Source organism: Bos indicus, chromosome 15 (assembly GCF_029378745.1).
Source record: "Bos indicus isolate NIAB-ARS_2022 breed Sahiwal x Tharparkar chromosome 15, NIAB-ARS_B.indTharparkar_mat_pri_1.0, whole genome shotgun sequence".
NCBI lineage: Eukaryota > Metazoa > Chordata > Mammalia > Artiodactyla > Bovidae > Bos > Bos indicus.
Window position 1 is genome coordinate 15,795,331 of NC_091774.1, and position 15,132 is coordinate 15,810,462.

Below are 15,132 nucleotides of genomic sequence, written 5' to 3' on the forward strand. Positions count from 1 at the left end.
GGACTCTTCTGTTGACTATGAGAACTACTCCATTTTTTTCTAAGGGATTCTTGCCCACAGTGGTAGATATAATGGTCATCTGAATTAAATTAGCACATTCCCATCCATTTTATATTGGATCATATGGTAGCTCTATTATTTTGGTTTTTTAAAAATACCTCCATACTGTTCTCCATAGTGGCTGCACCAATTTACATTTCCCCTCAAGGTGTAAAAAGGTTCCCTTTTATCCATACCCTCTGCAGCATTTATTTGTATACTTTTTGAGATGGCCATTCTGACAGGTGTGAGGTGATGTCATTGTGGTTTTGATTTGCATTTCTCTAATAATTAGCAGTGTTGAGAATCTTCATGTGCCTATTGGCTATTTGTATATTTTCTTTGGAGAAATGCCTACTTAGGACAAGAAGACTAATTTAGAAACCAGTTTATTGGTACCGCTAACCTGTATACTTAACACTGCTTGTCCTGATTGGGTAAGGAAAATTTTTCATTTTCTTTAAAAAAGCATAACACTTTTTTTAAAAATTTATTGATTTTACTTATTTATTTTTGCATGTGCTGGGTCTTCATTGCTGCACAAGCTTTTCTGGTAGTTGCGGCAAATGGGGGCTAATCTCTAGCTGTGGTGCCCAGGCTTCTCATCGGGTTGACTTCTCTTGTTGCTAAGTACAGGATCTAGGGCTCACGGGCTTCAGTCGTTGACATTCCATGGCTCTAGAGCATAGACTCAATAGTTGTGGCACACGGGTTCGGTTGCTCCAAGGCATGTGGGATCTTCCGGGATCAGAAATTGAACCCAAGTCTCCTGCATTATCAGGCAGACTCTTTACCACTGAGTCATCAGGGAAGCCTGGGAAATATTTTAAGTATGCAAGTAACCGAGTGAAAACATAAGGAGTACAATGGGAGCAATATTTGCTGAAAACTGCTTTTGTTTCTTTTTCTTCCAATCCCTCAATTTTGTTATCCTAGGCTCTCCAGGACATCTGTATGCCAGAGAGGAGACTGGGATATTCCTGAACTATAACAAGGAGAAGTTCTGTTTGTAAAATGGAAAAGAGCAATATGAGCCAGGCTACTGTCTTCATAGAGACTTTTCAGAGTTCTTTTATTTCTCTGCACTACCATACCCACAACTGACCTATATTACAGGACCAAACCCCCCAACATCTCAGGCACTAAAAGTTACCCCCTGCTCGAATAAGATCTACTGTTATGGTCCAAGGGAACTCTAGGGCTGCTACCTGCCCAGTAATTCCCGTCAGCTTCCATCCTGTGGTCCCACCATCTCAGTACAGGACCTAATCATCTTTTCAGCCAAGCATTTCACTGCCATCCTCCACTGTGCCTGGAATCCCCAAGTTCAGTTGCTCAATCTCAATTTTCCACAGAATACGCTACCACAAATTTGCCTCGCTGCATGGTGACAGGAATGAGACGTGAGCTTTTGCCATTCCTCAATCAGAAATTCAAAGAAGCCTTACTTGTTCATGACTGTCCCCTTTTGTTTTACATGGTGCTTCAGATTCCAAAGTCTTCTGGAAATTCTGTGGGGGCAGAGCTGGAGGGAAGAGAGATGTGCTTTGTATCTCTGAAATGTTTCCTTCTGCATCCAGTTTTCAAAATTTATTCTGTTTGGCCACTTCTGTGCATTTTCAACACTAAGGCCTGAGTCAATAACCATCAACTCTCACCTGTTTGGGGACTTCTCTGGTGGCTCAGACAGTAAAGAATCCACCTGCAATGCAGGAGACATGAGTTCGATCCCTGGGTCAGGAAGATCCCCTGGAGAAGGGAATGGCAACCCACTCCAGTATTCTTGCCTGGAGAATTCCATAGACAGAGGAACCTCCTGGGCTCCAGTCCATGCAGTTGCAAAGAGTTGGACACGACTGAGCGACTAACTCTCACCTGTTTTAACTATTTCTCTTGTCCCCATGTGGTGCACAGAACAACGGATGTGGTTATTTAAATATGCAAATTGTATCATGTCAAGTGCTGGTGTTTTTTGCTTAATATCTTTAATAATTCTTATTAAAGATATTAAGCAAAAAAAAACCAGCACTTTCTATTATCTGTAAATCCTTCCACAAAATGTGTTACAGTTCTTCAGTTTACTGCAAACATATCTTTAAAAAAATGTCAGCCCTACAGTTGAAGCTATAATGCAAAGTTTTAATTATTGGCACTATACTAAAAAAGCACAATGGAAAACATTTTATTTAAATAAAATGAGGATAATATTTTACTGGGGAATACATCCAACAATTCATTTTCCCTCCATATCTACATCCAATAGTAGTGTTTTATAGGCAAATTTTAAACAAATACAAATTCTTAAAAAATAATGAAAGCCATATTTTGCTCAGGGATACTATTATCCACATACCATACAGGTTATTTTATAGCAGATACTAGTCTGCTAAATTTCAGATGGCAAAATGCTAAGCAGTGAGTTGGGTATTGTCCAGCTAGTGGTTTCTTGTCATCCTGGAGAATCTGTCAATGTGTAATGATGAGACCATCTTGTCACCACCACTTCTCTTCTCAGAGGTGACTTCACTGTGACACAACATTTATATTCTTAAGATGCAAGGCCTAGCAAAGAGCCTCCCACAAATCCACTGCATATCACAATGTTCTGCTTGACAAATTCTGTTGCTTCTTCTATTATGTCATTGACTTCAGGTGCTGCCTTATTTGCTCGGTTTTTAACCTGTCGTTTTGCTTTGTTTACATCTTTTCCCACTCTCTTCCAGTCGATCTGCACATAGCCACTGTGACTGGCAATCTGAAGGAGAAGAAAGCCACCACCTACTGCAGTTGCTGCAAGTTTTCCAACTTTCTGGAACAAAAATCCCACACACCAGCCACTCACTCCACCCATTACAATCTGGGTGGCTACCGAGTATTTTTCTACCATAGGTCCGAACTGTGGCCAAACACTCGATTCCACCAGTGATGTCTTCTGGCATACTCAGTTAAATCCAACACTTCATAAGAATCATCATCACTTTCATATTCTTGGGGAGGGGGGTTCCGGGTCACCATGATACCGCTGGTGGCCTGTACTGAGGCCGTCCCAACCCGCCCGCCTCTCGCCCCTCCTTTAAAAACTGCTCTAGCCCTCAAGTGCTGTTTTAAACTTCCAAAGCCTTCTCATTTCAAGTTGAATAAACTCAAATACTCATCATGAGCTACAAGGTCCTATATACCTTGCACCCTGTCTCTCCCCTTTCTATGCCCCAGACACAAAGGAGCTTCCTTTCTATCTCTGTAAAAACAACAACCCCAAGCTCTATGTTACATCTGTTACACTTGCTGTTTCTTCCAAGGAGAAATCAGCTCTGGACATCCCTCCTTGTCATTTGGGACAGGGAAAGATCTCCTGCTCTAGGAAGTATTTCCTGACCACTGGAACCAGACTACGAATTCTGCTGTCTCATCCCACCCCCTTTCATTGCTTCATAGAACATATGCCCACTTGAAATTCTTGTTCATTTATGTGTGGATTCATTTGTTGGGATGTATCATGACTTAACCATGTGAAATAGACTCACAACATCGAGAAGACAGTGGAGAGCAGGCACTCTTCGTCCCATGTTGGCTCATATCTCCCAGGTGATTTCCACCAAGTCATCCTTAACATATGGCTGCAGACCAAATCCCCCAACCCAGCCAGTCAGCCAGAACCCAACAATCAACCCCCAACTCATTCATCAACACCACACAATGCAATAAGCTCATAAAAATAAGTTTTGCTTTAAATGTTTTTATATAACTATTCAGAAAAGTGCATAAAAGCATTCAGCTCAGTTCAGTTCAGTTCAGTCACTCAGTTGTGTCCGACTCTGTGACCCCATGAATCGCAGCATGCCAGGCTTCCCTGTCCATCACCAACTCCCGGAGTTCACTCAGACTCACGTCCATCAAGTCAGCGATGCCATCCAGCATTACCACCTCTCAAATGACTGAATGAACAATCCCAGAAATCAAGTCAGATGTTAACTTTCTGGTTGCCTTTAATATAGTTGCAAACAAATACTGGAAAATAACACTTTTTCAATACATTAAAGACTCAGAAATATTATATATTGTTATCTGAGCCTCTAGTGACCTAATTGGTCAAAAGAGCTTTGTGTGGCAGAACCAAGGGATGGGTGAAAAGGAAGTAGGAAGAAGAACAGGAGAAAAGTTGGAGAGTATTCAAAACTCAGGATTCTTCAGAAGCTATGCAGTATCCAGAGTTGGCCCACAGGATGGGATCTGAGGTAGATCGGCTCTGGTGACCTCAGCAGGACCTAGTTCACGGGTCACTAGAGTGTCCAGTGGATGAAGCTTCAGCTGGTGACACAGGAGTTAGCAGTGTCTGAAGATTCCAGGTTCTGGGAGAAAGAACAAACACTGGAGAATTGGGTAAGCACCATGGACCCAGCACTTCCAGGGGCAACACAGGAGGGACCCTCATGCAAGACTGCACATGTGCTCAGTTGCTTTGGTCATGTCCAACTCTTTGCAACCCTATGGATCCTAGCCCACCAGGCTCCTCCATGCATGGGATTTTTCAGGCAAGAATAGTGGAGTGGATTGCTACGCCCTCCCCCAGGCATCTTCCCTACCTAGGAATCGAACCCATGTCTCCAGGGTCTCCTATGTTGGTAAGTGGGTTCTGTGTCACTGTTGCTGCTGCTGCTAAGTTGCTTCAGTCGTGTCCGACTCTGTGCAATCCCACGGATGGCAGCCCACCAGGCTCCCCCGTCCCTGGGATTCTCCAGGCAAGAACACTGGAGTGGGTTGCCATTTCCTTCTCCAATGCATGAAAGGAAAAGTGAAAGTGAAGTCTCTCAGTCGTGCCCTACTCTTAGTGACCCCATGGACTGCCGCCTACCAGGCTCCTCAGTCCATGGGATTTTCCAGGCAAGAGTACTGGAGTGGGGTGCCATTGCCTTCTTCACCAGCCACCTGGAAAGCCCCCATGCAAGATTAATGACCTGAAAATACCCAAGCCTCTGAAATGTCAATGTGACCACTCTTGAGGATCCTCCACACCCAAGAGCAGTGGGGTACAAAGGCTGGGTTATGGGACAGGGCCACAGTCATACCTGCAGGCCTTAGCAGGAGGCTAGAGTCCAGGGCTCGTTGGGGCAGGATTGTCCATCCGTCCCTCTGCAGACAGGGGTTGAGCCTTGGGGTCCTGAGCCTTGCGGTCTAAGGCAAGGGCCCTCTTAGCTCCGATGGGGGCAGTCAGCTCTTGAGTGCCTTTTTCCTGAGGGCGACGACGAGAACCACATCTGCCAACTGGGTGGAGGCACGACGCCACCGACGGACCTGGCAACAGCGGAGGGGTCTGGCTGGGCTTCCGTGAGCTGCTGCCGGCGACAGCGTCGAACTGGGAAGCCGAGCAGGAACCCCGGGCAGGCAAGGGTCGCAGGGACACGGCCCGCACAGGGGCTCTGGGGTCAGTGCCCTCGCTTGAGGACACGGGCTGACGCAGGCGGGCGGAGCGGCGAGGCGGGAAGTACTTGGGGCCCAGCGTCTGCACCTCCTTCCAGGCTCTCAGCTCCTGGCCGCCCGGCGCCGCGGGCTCGGCGTGGTTCACCACCGCCCGGTCCTGCCCGCGCTTCCACAGCTCATAGCGCTCGGGCTGCAGGATGCGCACGAAGGCGTCCATGGAGAAGGCCACCTGCGCCTCGCCGCAGCTGCACTGCGAGGCCACTTTGCCATAATCGATCCAGCGCGGGGTGGCGAAATTGATGGCCTCGGCGCAGTTGAAGCCGTGGTTGAAGCCCGAGTGGTAGCCGTAGGGGAAGGTCACCATGAACTCGCCCGCTTCCTGCGTGACCCGACCGAAGGGGATGCCATTGTCCCGGAGCACCGTGGGCGAGATGAGCGCCGCCTTGTGGCGCAGGAAGGCCTCGCAGCCCCTCGAGCTGCCCGGGAAGAGCGCGCCGGCCAGGCGTTCCAGGCGCCGGCCGTGCTCAGGCGGCACCGCGTACCAGGTCTTAGGCTCCCCGAAGTGCAGGAAGTTGATGCTATAAAGGTCCATGTCCTCCGTGTGCCAGGCGAAGGCGGTCTTCCACATGCCGAAGTACAGGTAGGGGGTGTTGACGCCCTCGATGACCACCCCGCACTCCTGCTCCAGCAGGTCCTGGATGGTCCCCAGGCGTCCCAGGTTCCACTGCTTCGTGTTTTCATCAAATAAAGAGCCACTGATGTCCGCGCCGTATATTGGGGACTCGAAGAGGCGGGTTTTCCAATATTTTCGCTCCAATTCTTCAAAATCTAAGTGTGATGGAGTCTGGTATTTTTCAGTATTTGCTAAGTGGCGGTACTCTGCCACGGTCATGGCTTTCTTCTTTTTGTGGTATTGAGTAAACACACCTGCCCGCCCAGAGACCACCTGCTGGAGCGGAGCGGTTATTAAGATGTCATTGATATCGTCGTAGGTGTGTCTGGCTTTCCATTCCTTGGGTGGAACTATCTTAGCCAAGCCTGCTCGGTGGGCCCCTTGCGATTCTATGTAAGCAATGTATTTATCAAAATCAGTAAACTCTTCTTTGGTTGGATGAAATATCATTATGCTACAACTTGGGTTCTGAGCACAACTGGGCTTCATAGCTTCCATTAATAAGAAACAAACTGCCAAGTTTTTCTGTATATTCTGGATATGTGAGGATGCTGGAAAATGTTACTTTTTCAAAAACGGTTTGAAGATCTGTGAGTCAGAAGGAATGCCCAGTGGACTTTAATACAACGAGCTGATGGTACTGCTCAGGCCTGCTGCTTCTCCAGGGGAATCCAGTCTGGACAGAAGCTTTGATCAGGACTAATGGCTGAGCCTGCAAGTCTATGATGTTCCTCAGTTGACCTTTGGCTCTGTCCTCTTGAGGTATATTGAATTACCCAGTCTTGGACAGATATCTCAAATGTAGTGTCTTCAGGGTGGTATTGAAAACAAAACCTAAATATATATATATATATATATATATATATATATATATAATACAGAAAGGTTGAAAACTAATGTTTGGAAAATGTTAATAGAGAACTACAAATAAACTGTATCATGGAATATAATTGCATGCTCAAATAAAGGCTAAAATTTCACAAAACTGGCAATACAAGAAATGGTATTGATGTGGAACAATGGAAATTCTTATATTCTAGTAAGGAGAATGTAAATCATTACACTCACTTTGAAAAACAATTTGGACAGTACTATATTACTGAGTTTACCCTTTTGCTATGATTCAACTGTTACCACGTGCCTAGGATATGTGTATGCCTATGCACTGAAAGTCAAGTCCAAGAATGTTCAAAACAACATTATTTCTAGTAACTAAACACTGGAAAAGGTCAGTTTTCATTCCAATCCCAAAGAAAGGCAATGCCAAAGAATGCTCAAACTACCACACAATTGCACTCATCTCACACGCTAGTAAACTAATGCTCAAAATTCTCCAAGCCAGGCTTCAGCAATATGTGAACCATGAACTTCTAGACGTTCAAGCTGGTTTTAGAAACGGCAGAGGAACCAGAAACCAAATTGCCAACATCAGCTGGATCATCGAAAAAGCAAGAGAGTTCCAGAAAAACATCTATTTCTGCTTTATTGACTATGCCAAAGCCTTTGACTGTGTGGATCACAGTAAACTGTGGAAAATTCTGAAAGAGATGGGGATACCAGACCACCTGACCTGCCTCTTGAGAAACCTATATGCAGGTCAGGAAGCAACAGTTAGAACTGGACATGGAACAACAGACTGGTTCTAAATAGGAAAAGGAGTACATCAAGGCTGTATATTGTCACCCTGCTTATTTAACTTATATGCAGAGTACATCATGAGAAATGCTGGGCTGGAAGAAGCACAAGCTGGAATCAAGATTGCCAGGAGAAATATCAATAAGCTCAGATATGCAGATGACACCACCCTTATGGCAGAAAGTGAAGAGGAACTAAAAAGCCTCTTGATGAAAGTGAAAGTGGAGAGTGAAAAAGTTGGCTTAAAACTCAACATTCAGAAAACGAAGATCATGGCATCTGGTCCCATCACTTCATGGGAAATAGATGGGGAAACAGTGGAAACAGTGTCAGACTTTATTTTGGGGGGCTCCAAAATCACTGCAGATGGTGACTGCAGCCATGAAATTAAAAGACGCTTACTCCTTGGAAGGAAAGTTATGACCAACCTAGACAGCATATTCAAAAGCAGAGACATTACTTTGCCAACAAAGATCCATCTAGTCAAGGCTATGGTTTTTCCAGTGGTCATGTATGGATGTGAGAGTTGGACTGAAGAAAGCTGAGCGCTGAAGAATTGATGCTTTTGAGCTGTGGTGCTTGAGAAGACTCTTGAGAGTCCCTTGGACTGCAAGGAGGTCCAACCAGTCCATTCTAAAGGAGATCAGTCCTGGGTGTTCATTGGAAGGAATGATGCTAAAGCTGAAACTCCAGTACTTTGGCCACCTCATGGGAAGAGTTGACTCATTGGAAAAGACTCTGATGCTGGGAGGGATTGGGGGCAGGAGGAGAAGGGGATGACAGAGGATGAGATGGCTGGACAGCATCACCAACTCGATGGACATGAGTTTGAGTGAACTCCAGGAGTTGGTGATGGACAGGGAGGCCTGGTGTGCTGCAATTCATGGGGTCACAAAAAGTCGGACATGACTGAGCGACTGAACTGAACTGAACTGGAAACATCCCAAATGTCAATCAACAGTAGAATGGATAAACACGTGGTAGTATATCCATACAGTGTGATACAATACAGCAATGAAGATAAGACAAGAATTACTTGAAAATATAGGGATAATTCTATAAACATAAAACTAATTATCTAGGCTTAAAAGAATATCTATTCTATGCTTCCATTTATACGAAGATAGAAAGGAGGCAAAGTAATCTATGTTAGAAGTCATAATAGCGGCTACCTTTGTGAAAGAGAGGTTATGAGTGGAGTTATAAGGAAGTTTCTAGAGTAATATAAATATTCTCTTTGGAACATAGGTAAACACAGCCATCAGAATGGTTCATTGTCATAATTTTCACAGATTTCTGTGAACTAAATTTTCAAAAATTTACTTAAGTTAGTTAAATACATATATTTAAAAATAGAGTTTAGGGTGAAAAGCATTAAAGGAGTCAGAGATATATTATTATAACAAAAGGAAAAGGAAGAGTGATTGAAAGTAAATGAACTAAACATTCAATTGAAGAAGCTAAAAAGGAGAAAAAACTAAAAAAGTATATTTAAAAATTTTTAAAAAGGGAAAGAAGAATAAAAATAAAGAATAAAGATGACATTAATCAGCGATAACACATACAAAACAGAAAACTGATGACCAAAAATATTCTTTGAAGAAATTAATAAGAGCAAAAAACCATGGGAATAACTGAGCACGAGAAAAGGAAGAAGGGGACTTCCCTGGTGGTACAATGGATAAGAATCCACCTGTAAATGCAGGGGACACAGGTTCAATCCCTGGTCTGGGAAGACTGCACATGCCTCAGAACGACTAAGCCCATGCCCCACAGCTAGTGAGCCTGCCCACTTCAACAAGCGAAGCCCACATGCCTCGAGCTGGCTCTCCACGACAGGAGCAGCCACTGCAAGGAGAAGCCGGCGTGCCGCAGCTGGAGTGGAGCCCCAGCTCTCCAAGCCTAGAGAAAGCCTGCACGCAGAGCAACGAAGACCCAGAGCCACCAAAAAGAAAATAAATAATTTTTTTAAAAAGTAAGAAGGGAAAAATAAGTTACTAGGAATGAAATAGGGGCCAAAGCTAGTAACAGCAAAGAATTTTTTAAATCTCAAAAGAGAATATTAGGAGCAACATGACAGCAAAACTTTCCAAAGATAAGAGAGAAAAATAATTTTCTAGGGAGGAAACATATCCAAAATGGATCCAAGGAAAACAAGAAAGCTTCAATATCCCAGTATAAAGATCTGGTTCAAAGTATGACCCTTCAAAGTCCAGGAGACACATCATTTTATATGTGAATCTAGAAAATTTTCAAAAAACAGTTAACTCTTATTATTCAAGTTGTTTCAGAGTATAGAAAAAGGTGGAAAGCTATTCAGATGAGACTATTCTCATCTCTGAGAGCAAAATTAAATAAAGGACAATAGAAAATAAAGCTATGGGCTATCTTTGTTTAAGCACTGATAAAAGCATAAAATGGAATATTATTCAATGAAATGCTGTAGCAATACAGTAAAATAATAATACATCATGACTAAATAGAATGCAAGAATGATTCAGCATTGGAAAATCTAACGGTATAATTCAGAATATTAACAAAGGGAATTAAACATATCATCATATTGTAGGTATCCAAAAAAAGGCATTTGATGAAATGCAACATCCATTCATGATTTTAAAATTCTTACTTGCAAAGCATCAAGGGAAACTTCTTTTGTAAGAATTTTAATGTAAAAAAATAGCAAGGACCATTCTTCACAGTGAAACAAAAGTAACAGTCTCATTAAATTTAGAAGAAAATAAAAAGAATCAGCAAACTATTCATTAACTCAATTTCAAGTGCTCTCTCTGTTTCCTAATTCTCTTCAGTTCAGTTCAGTCGCTCAGTGGTATCCAACTGTTTGTGACCCCATGGACTGCAGCACACCAGGCCTCCCTGTCCATCACCAACTCCTGGAGTTTACCCAAACTCATCTCCATTGAGTTGGTGATGCCATCCAACTATCTCATCTTCTGTTGTCCCCTTCTCCTCCTGCCCTCAATATCTCCCAGCATCAGGGTCTTTTCAAATGAATCAGTTCTTCACATAAGGTGGCCAAAGTCTTGGACTTTCAGCTTCAACATCAGTCCTTCCAATGAACACTCAGGACTGATCTCCTTTAGGATGGACTGGTTGGATCTCCTTGTAGTCCAAAGGACTCTCAAGAGTCTTCTCCAACACCCACACTTCAAAAGCATCAATTCTTCGGTGCTCAGCTTTCATTATAGTCCAACTCTCACATCCATACATGACTACTGGAAAAACCATAGCCTTGACTAGATGGACCTTTTTTGGCAAAGTAATGTCTCTGCTTTTTAATATGCCTAATCCTCTTATACTCCCCTAATTTCCACCCTCTAAATATTCTATGTCACCTTCCCTGTCCTCAAACTTCAGGCATACCTACTCCACTCCACTTAGAATCCTTGGAATGTCCTAAAAGTCCCTACATGATCTGGCCCATCATCACCTCCTGACCTTACCCCTTTCTCCCAGGAGATCAGCCCTGGGATTTCTTTGGAAGGAATGATGCTAAAGCTGCAACTCCAATACTTTGGCCACCTCATGCGAAGAGTTGACTCATTGGAAAAGACTCTGATGCTGGGAGGGATTGGGGGCAAGAGGAGAAGGGGACGACAGAGGATGAGATGGCTGGATGGCATCACTGACTTGATGGATGTGAGTCTGAGTGAACTATGGGAGTTGGTGATGGACAGGGAGGCCTGGCATGCTGCGATTCATGGGGTCACAAAGAGTCGGACACGACTGAGCGACTGAACTGAAATGAACTGAACTGAACTGATGTAAGCATTAGTCTTCAGATATTGAGCATCCAAAGGAAACACTCTGATTTTGTAAGTGTAACTGTGCTCAAATCAAAACTCAGAATTTGCAGGTACAATGACAGTGATCCTTCCGTGCTCCAGACATATGCTTTCTCTATGGGTCTCAGATGGCTGCTTTTACTGTGAGACTGCCTCCATGTTTCTTTGAGTTGGAGTCATAAGTACTAGGTGAATATAGACCTTTTCATTTCAGATACTCTTCCATTTTACCCTTATTCATGGTATTCCCAAGTAACACAGAAATTCTTCATCTAAGGAAACTTGTCAATTCTGACAATTGAAGAAGAATATTTTTATCAGAATAATTAGACTTAATGGATTTCTGGAAATTAGGAAGTCTTTAAAAAATAATTTCTCCAAGATTTCCAGGGGGTGGGGGGCGGGGCGGGGTGTGTGTGTGTTTTAAACTGAGAAGGTGAGAAATGAAATTTAAAAATCCCTCTCACTGTGGCCACTGTCTAGATTGCTCACAATAATTTAAGGACAGCAGGAAAGCCTTCTTGTCTTTCATGTTGCATGCATATTTTCAAAGTTATTATTCCAGATGGGGACTGTTGACAAAATGCCTCAGGCATTAGCCACTGTTTCTGCTGACAATCAATATCTAAATGATGTATTTAATAAATTTCTTCTCAAGTTATAATGTCTGCTAACCATTTATTGAAAATAATTATAACCATAATATTTGACAGCTCAGTAAATTCTATTTGATGGAGATAAGTGACTCAACTTTCCTCCTATTGTTGTACAGTAATTTTTTTACTTTTCCATAATTATTACTCATTTATAAATATCCTATATTTAAGCACTTAGATCAATATATAAAGTAAAATATCAGTTAAACAATATTCCTTGGATTAGATATTTAGAAATGGAATTACCACATTGCAAAGTTTAAATATTTTAAGATCCTTAACTCATATTGCCAAAATTTTCCAGAAAGATATCACTTTACATCCTTACTGTTAACTTTGTTCTGAAAAAAATCTTTTAATAATTTGTAAGTGAAAAAGAGTAGCTCAAGTTGTAAATTATACTTCTTGGATTACTACTAAGATTGATTTTTTTTTCTTCAATGAATGTTAGCCATTTGGATTTTATCATATGCACTGGTTCATATCCTTCGCCCATTTTTCTCTAATATGCTTCTAGTGTTTTGTCTCATCTACTTATGTGAACATTTTACATATTATGTGAACATTTCACATATTTTACATAGTATATGAATATTTTACAAACTGCTCATATGAATATTTTACAAACTGCTCATATGAATATTTTACATATTAAACCTCTTGTTGAATCTAGTTATAGTTTTTTCCCAGTTTGCCATTTCTGAAATTTATATTGTTTTAAATGATTTTTGACATTCATTTCAGTCTTATTAAAAAGTTGAGTCTGTTTTTCCTATGTAATGCCTTTCATGGCTTTTAAGTTTAAAAAGTTATTTCCCCATCCAGAGGCAGATAAATATTGCCTTATGAGTTTTTTCCCTTTTGTATGTTAGTTCAGTTCAGTTCAGTCACTCAGTCACGTCCAACGCTTTGCAATCCCATGGACTGCAGCATGCCAGGCCTCCCTGTCCAACATCAACTCCTGGTGCTTGCTCAAACTCAGGTCCATTGAGTCGGTGATGCCATCCAACTGTCTCATCCTCTGTCGACCCCTACTCTCACCTTCAATCTTTCCCAGCATCAGGTCTTTTCCAATGAGTCAGTTCTTCACATCAGGTGGCCAAACTATTGGAGTTTCAGCTTCAGCATTAGTCCTTCCAATGAATTTTCAGGACTGATTTCCTTTAGGATAGACTGGTTGGATTTCCTTGCAGTCCAAGGGACTCTCAAGAGTCTTCTCCAACACCTCAGTTCAAAAGCATCAATTCTTCAGTGCTCAGCTTTCTTTATAGTCCAACTGTCAGATCCATACATGACTACAGGAAAAACCATAGCTTTGACTAGATGGACCTTTGTTGGCAAAGTAATGTCTCTGCTTTTTAATATACTGTCTAAGTTGGTCATAACTTTTCCAAAAAGCAAACATCTTTGAATTTCATGGCTGCAGTCACCATCTGAAGTGATTTTGGAGCTCCCCAAAAATAAAGTCTGACACTGTTTCCACTGTTTCCCCATCTATTTCCCATGAAGTGATGGGACCAGATGCCATGATCTTCGTTTTCTGAATGTTGAGCTCTAAGCCAACTTTTTCACTCTCCTCTTTCACTTTCATCAAGAGGCTTTTTAGTTCCTCTTCACTTTCTGCCATAAGGGTGGTGTCATCATGTTATTGCTATTTCTCCTGGCAATCTTGATTCTAGCTTGTGCTTCCTCCAGCCCAGCGTTTCTCATGATGTACTCTGCATATAAGTTAAATAAGCAGGGTGACAATATACTCCTTTTCCTATTTGGAACCAGTCTGTTGTTCCATGTCCAGTTCTAACTTTTGCTTTCTGACCTGCATACAGGTTTCTCAAGAGGCAGGTCAGGTGGTATGGTATTCCTATCTCAAAGAATTTTCTAGAGTTTGTTGTGATCCACACAGTCAGAGGCTTTGGCATAGTCAATAAAGCTGAAGTAGATGTTTTTCTGGGACTCTGTTGCTTTTTTGATAATCCAGCAGATGTTGGCAATTTGATCTTTGGTTGCTCTGCCTTTTCTAAAACCAGCTTGAAACATCTGGAAGTTCATGATTCACGTACTGTTGAAGCCTCGCTTGGAGAATTTTGAGCATTTCTTTACTATTGTGTGAGATGAGTGCAATAGTTTGAACATTCTTTGGCATTGCCTTTCTTTGGGCTTGGAATTAAAACTGACCTTTTCCAGTCCTGTGGCCACTGCTGAGTTTTTCAGATTTGCTGGCATATTGAGTGCAGCACTTTCACAGCATCATCTTTTAGGATTTGAAATAGCTCAACTTGAATGCCATCACCTCCACTAGCTTTGTTCGTAGTGATGCTTTCTAAGGCCCACTTGACTTCACATTCCAGGATGTCTTGTTCTAGGCTGGTGATCACACCATCATGGTTATCTGGGTCATGAAGATCTTTTTTGTATAGTTCTTCTGTGTATTCTTGCCACCTCTTCTTAATATCTTCTGCTTCGGTTAGGTCCATACCATTTCTGTTCTTTATTGTGTTCATCTTTGCATGAAATGTTCCCTTAGTATCTCTAATTTTCTTGAAGAGATCTCTAGACTTTCTCATTCTGTTGTTTTCCTCTATTTCTTTGCACTGATCACTGAGGAAGGCTTTCTCATCTCTTCTTGCTATTCTTTGGAACTCTGCATTCAAATGGGTATATCTTTCCTTTTCTCCTTTGCCTTTCACTTCTCTTCTATTTACAGCTATTTTCAAGGCCTCTTCAGACAACCATTTTGCCTTTTTGCACTTCTTTTCCTCGGGGATAGTCTTGATCCCTGTCTCCTGTAAAATGTCACGAACCCCTATCCATAGTTCTTCAGGCACTCTATCAGATCTCATCCCTTAAATCTATTTCCCACTTCCACTGTATAATCATAAGGGATTTGATTTAGGTCATATTTGCA

General features: G+C 42.3%; 2 protein-coding genes and 1 pseudogene across 2 annotated transcripts in view; all 3 read right to left on the minus strand.

The window, feature by feature from the left end:
* LOC109568776 (lysine-specific demethylase 4D-like) overlaps positions 1-15,132 on the minus strand; it is a 38,073-nt gene that overhangs the window by 4,991 nt on the left and 17,950 nt on the right. The window lies entirely within an intron of this gene.
* Positions 1,963-3,098, minus strand: LOC109569211 (FUN14 domain-containing protein 1-like; annotated as a pseudogene).
* Positions 3,184-15,132, minus strand: part of LOC109569819 (lysine-specific demethylase 4D-like) — a 31,490-nt gene continuing 19,541 nt past the window's right edge. The window contains exons 3-4 of the mRNA XM_070803351.1: positions 5,106-6,964; positions 3,184-4,388 (exon numbers count right to left, since the gene is read on the minus strand). Of these exons, the coding sequence (XP_070659452.1) occupies positions 5,126-6,628 (1,503 nt within the window). The 5' untranslated portion in view covers positions 6,629-6,964 and the 3' untranslated portion in view covers positions 3,184-4,388; positions 5,106-5,125. The remainder of the gene's footprint in view (positions 4,389-5,105; positions 6,965-15,132) is intronic.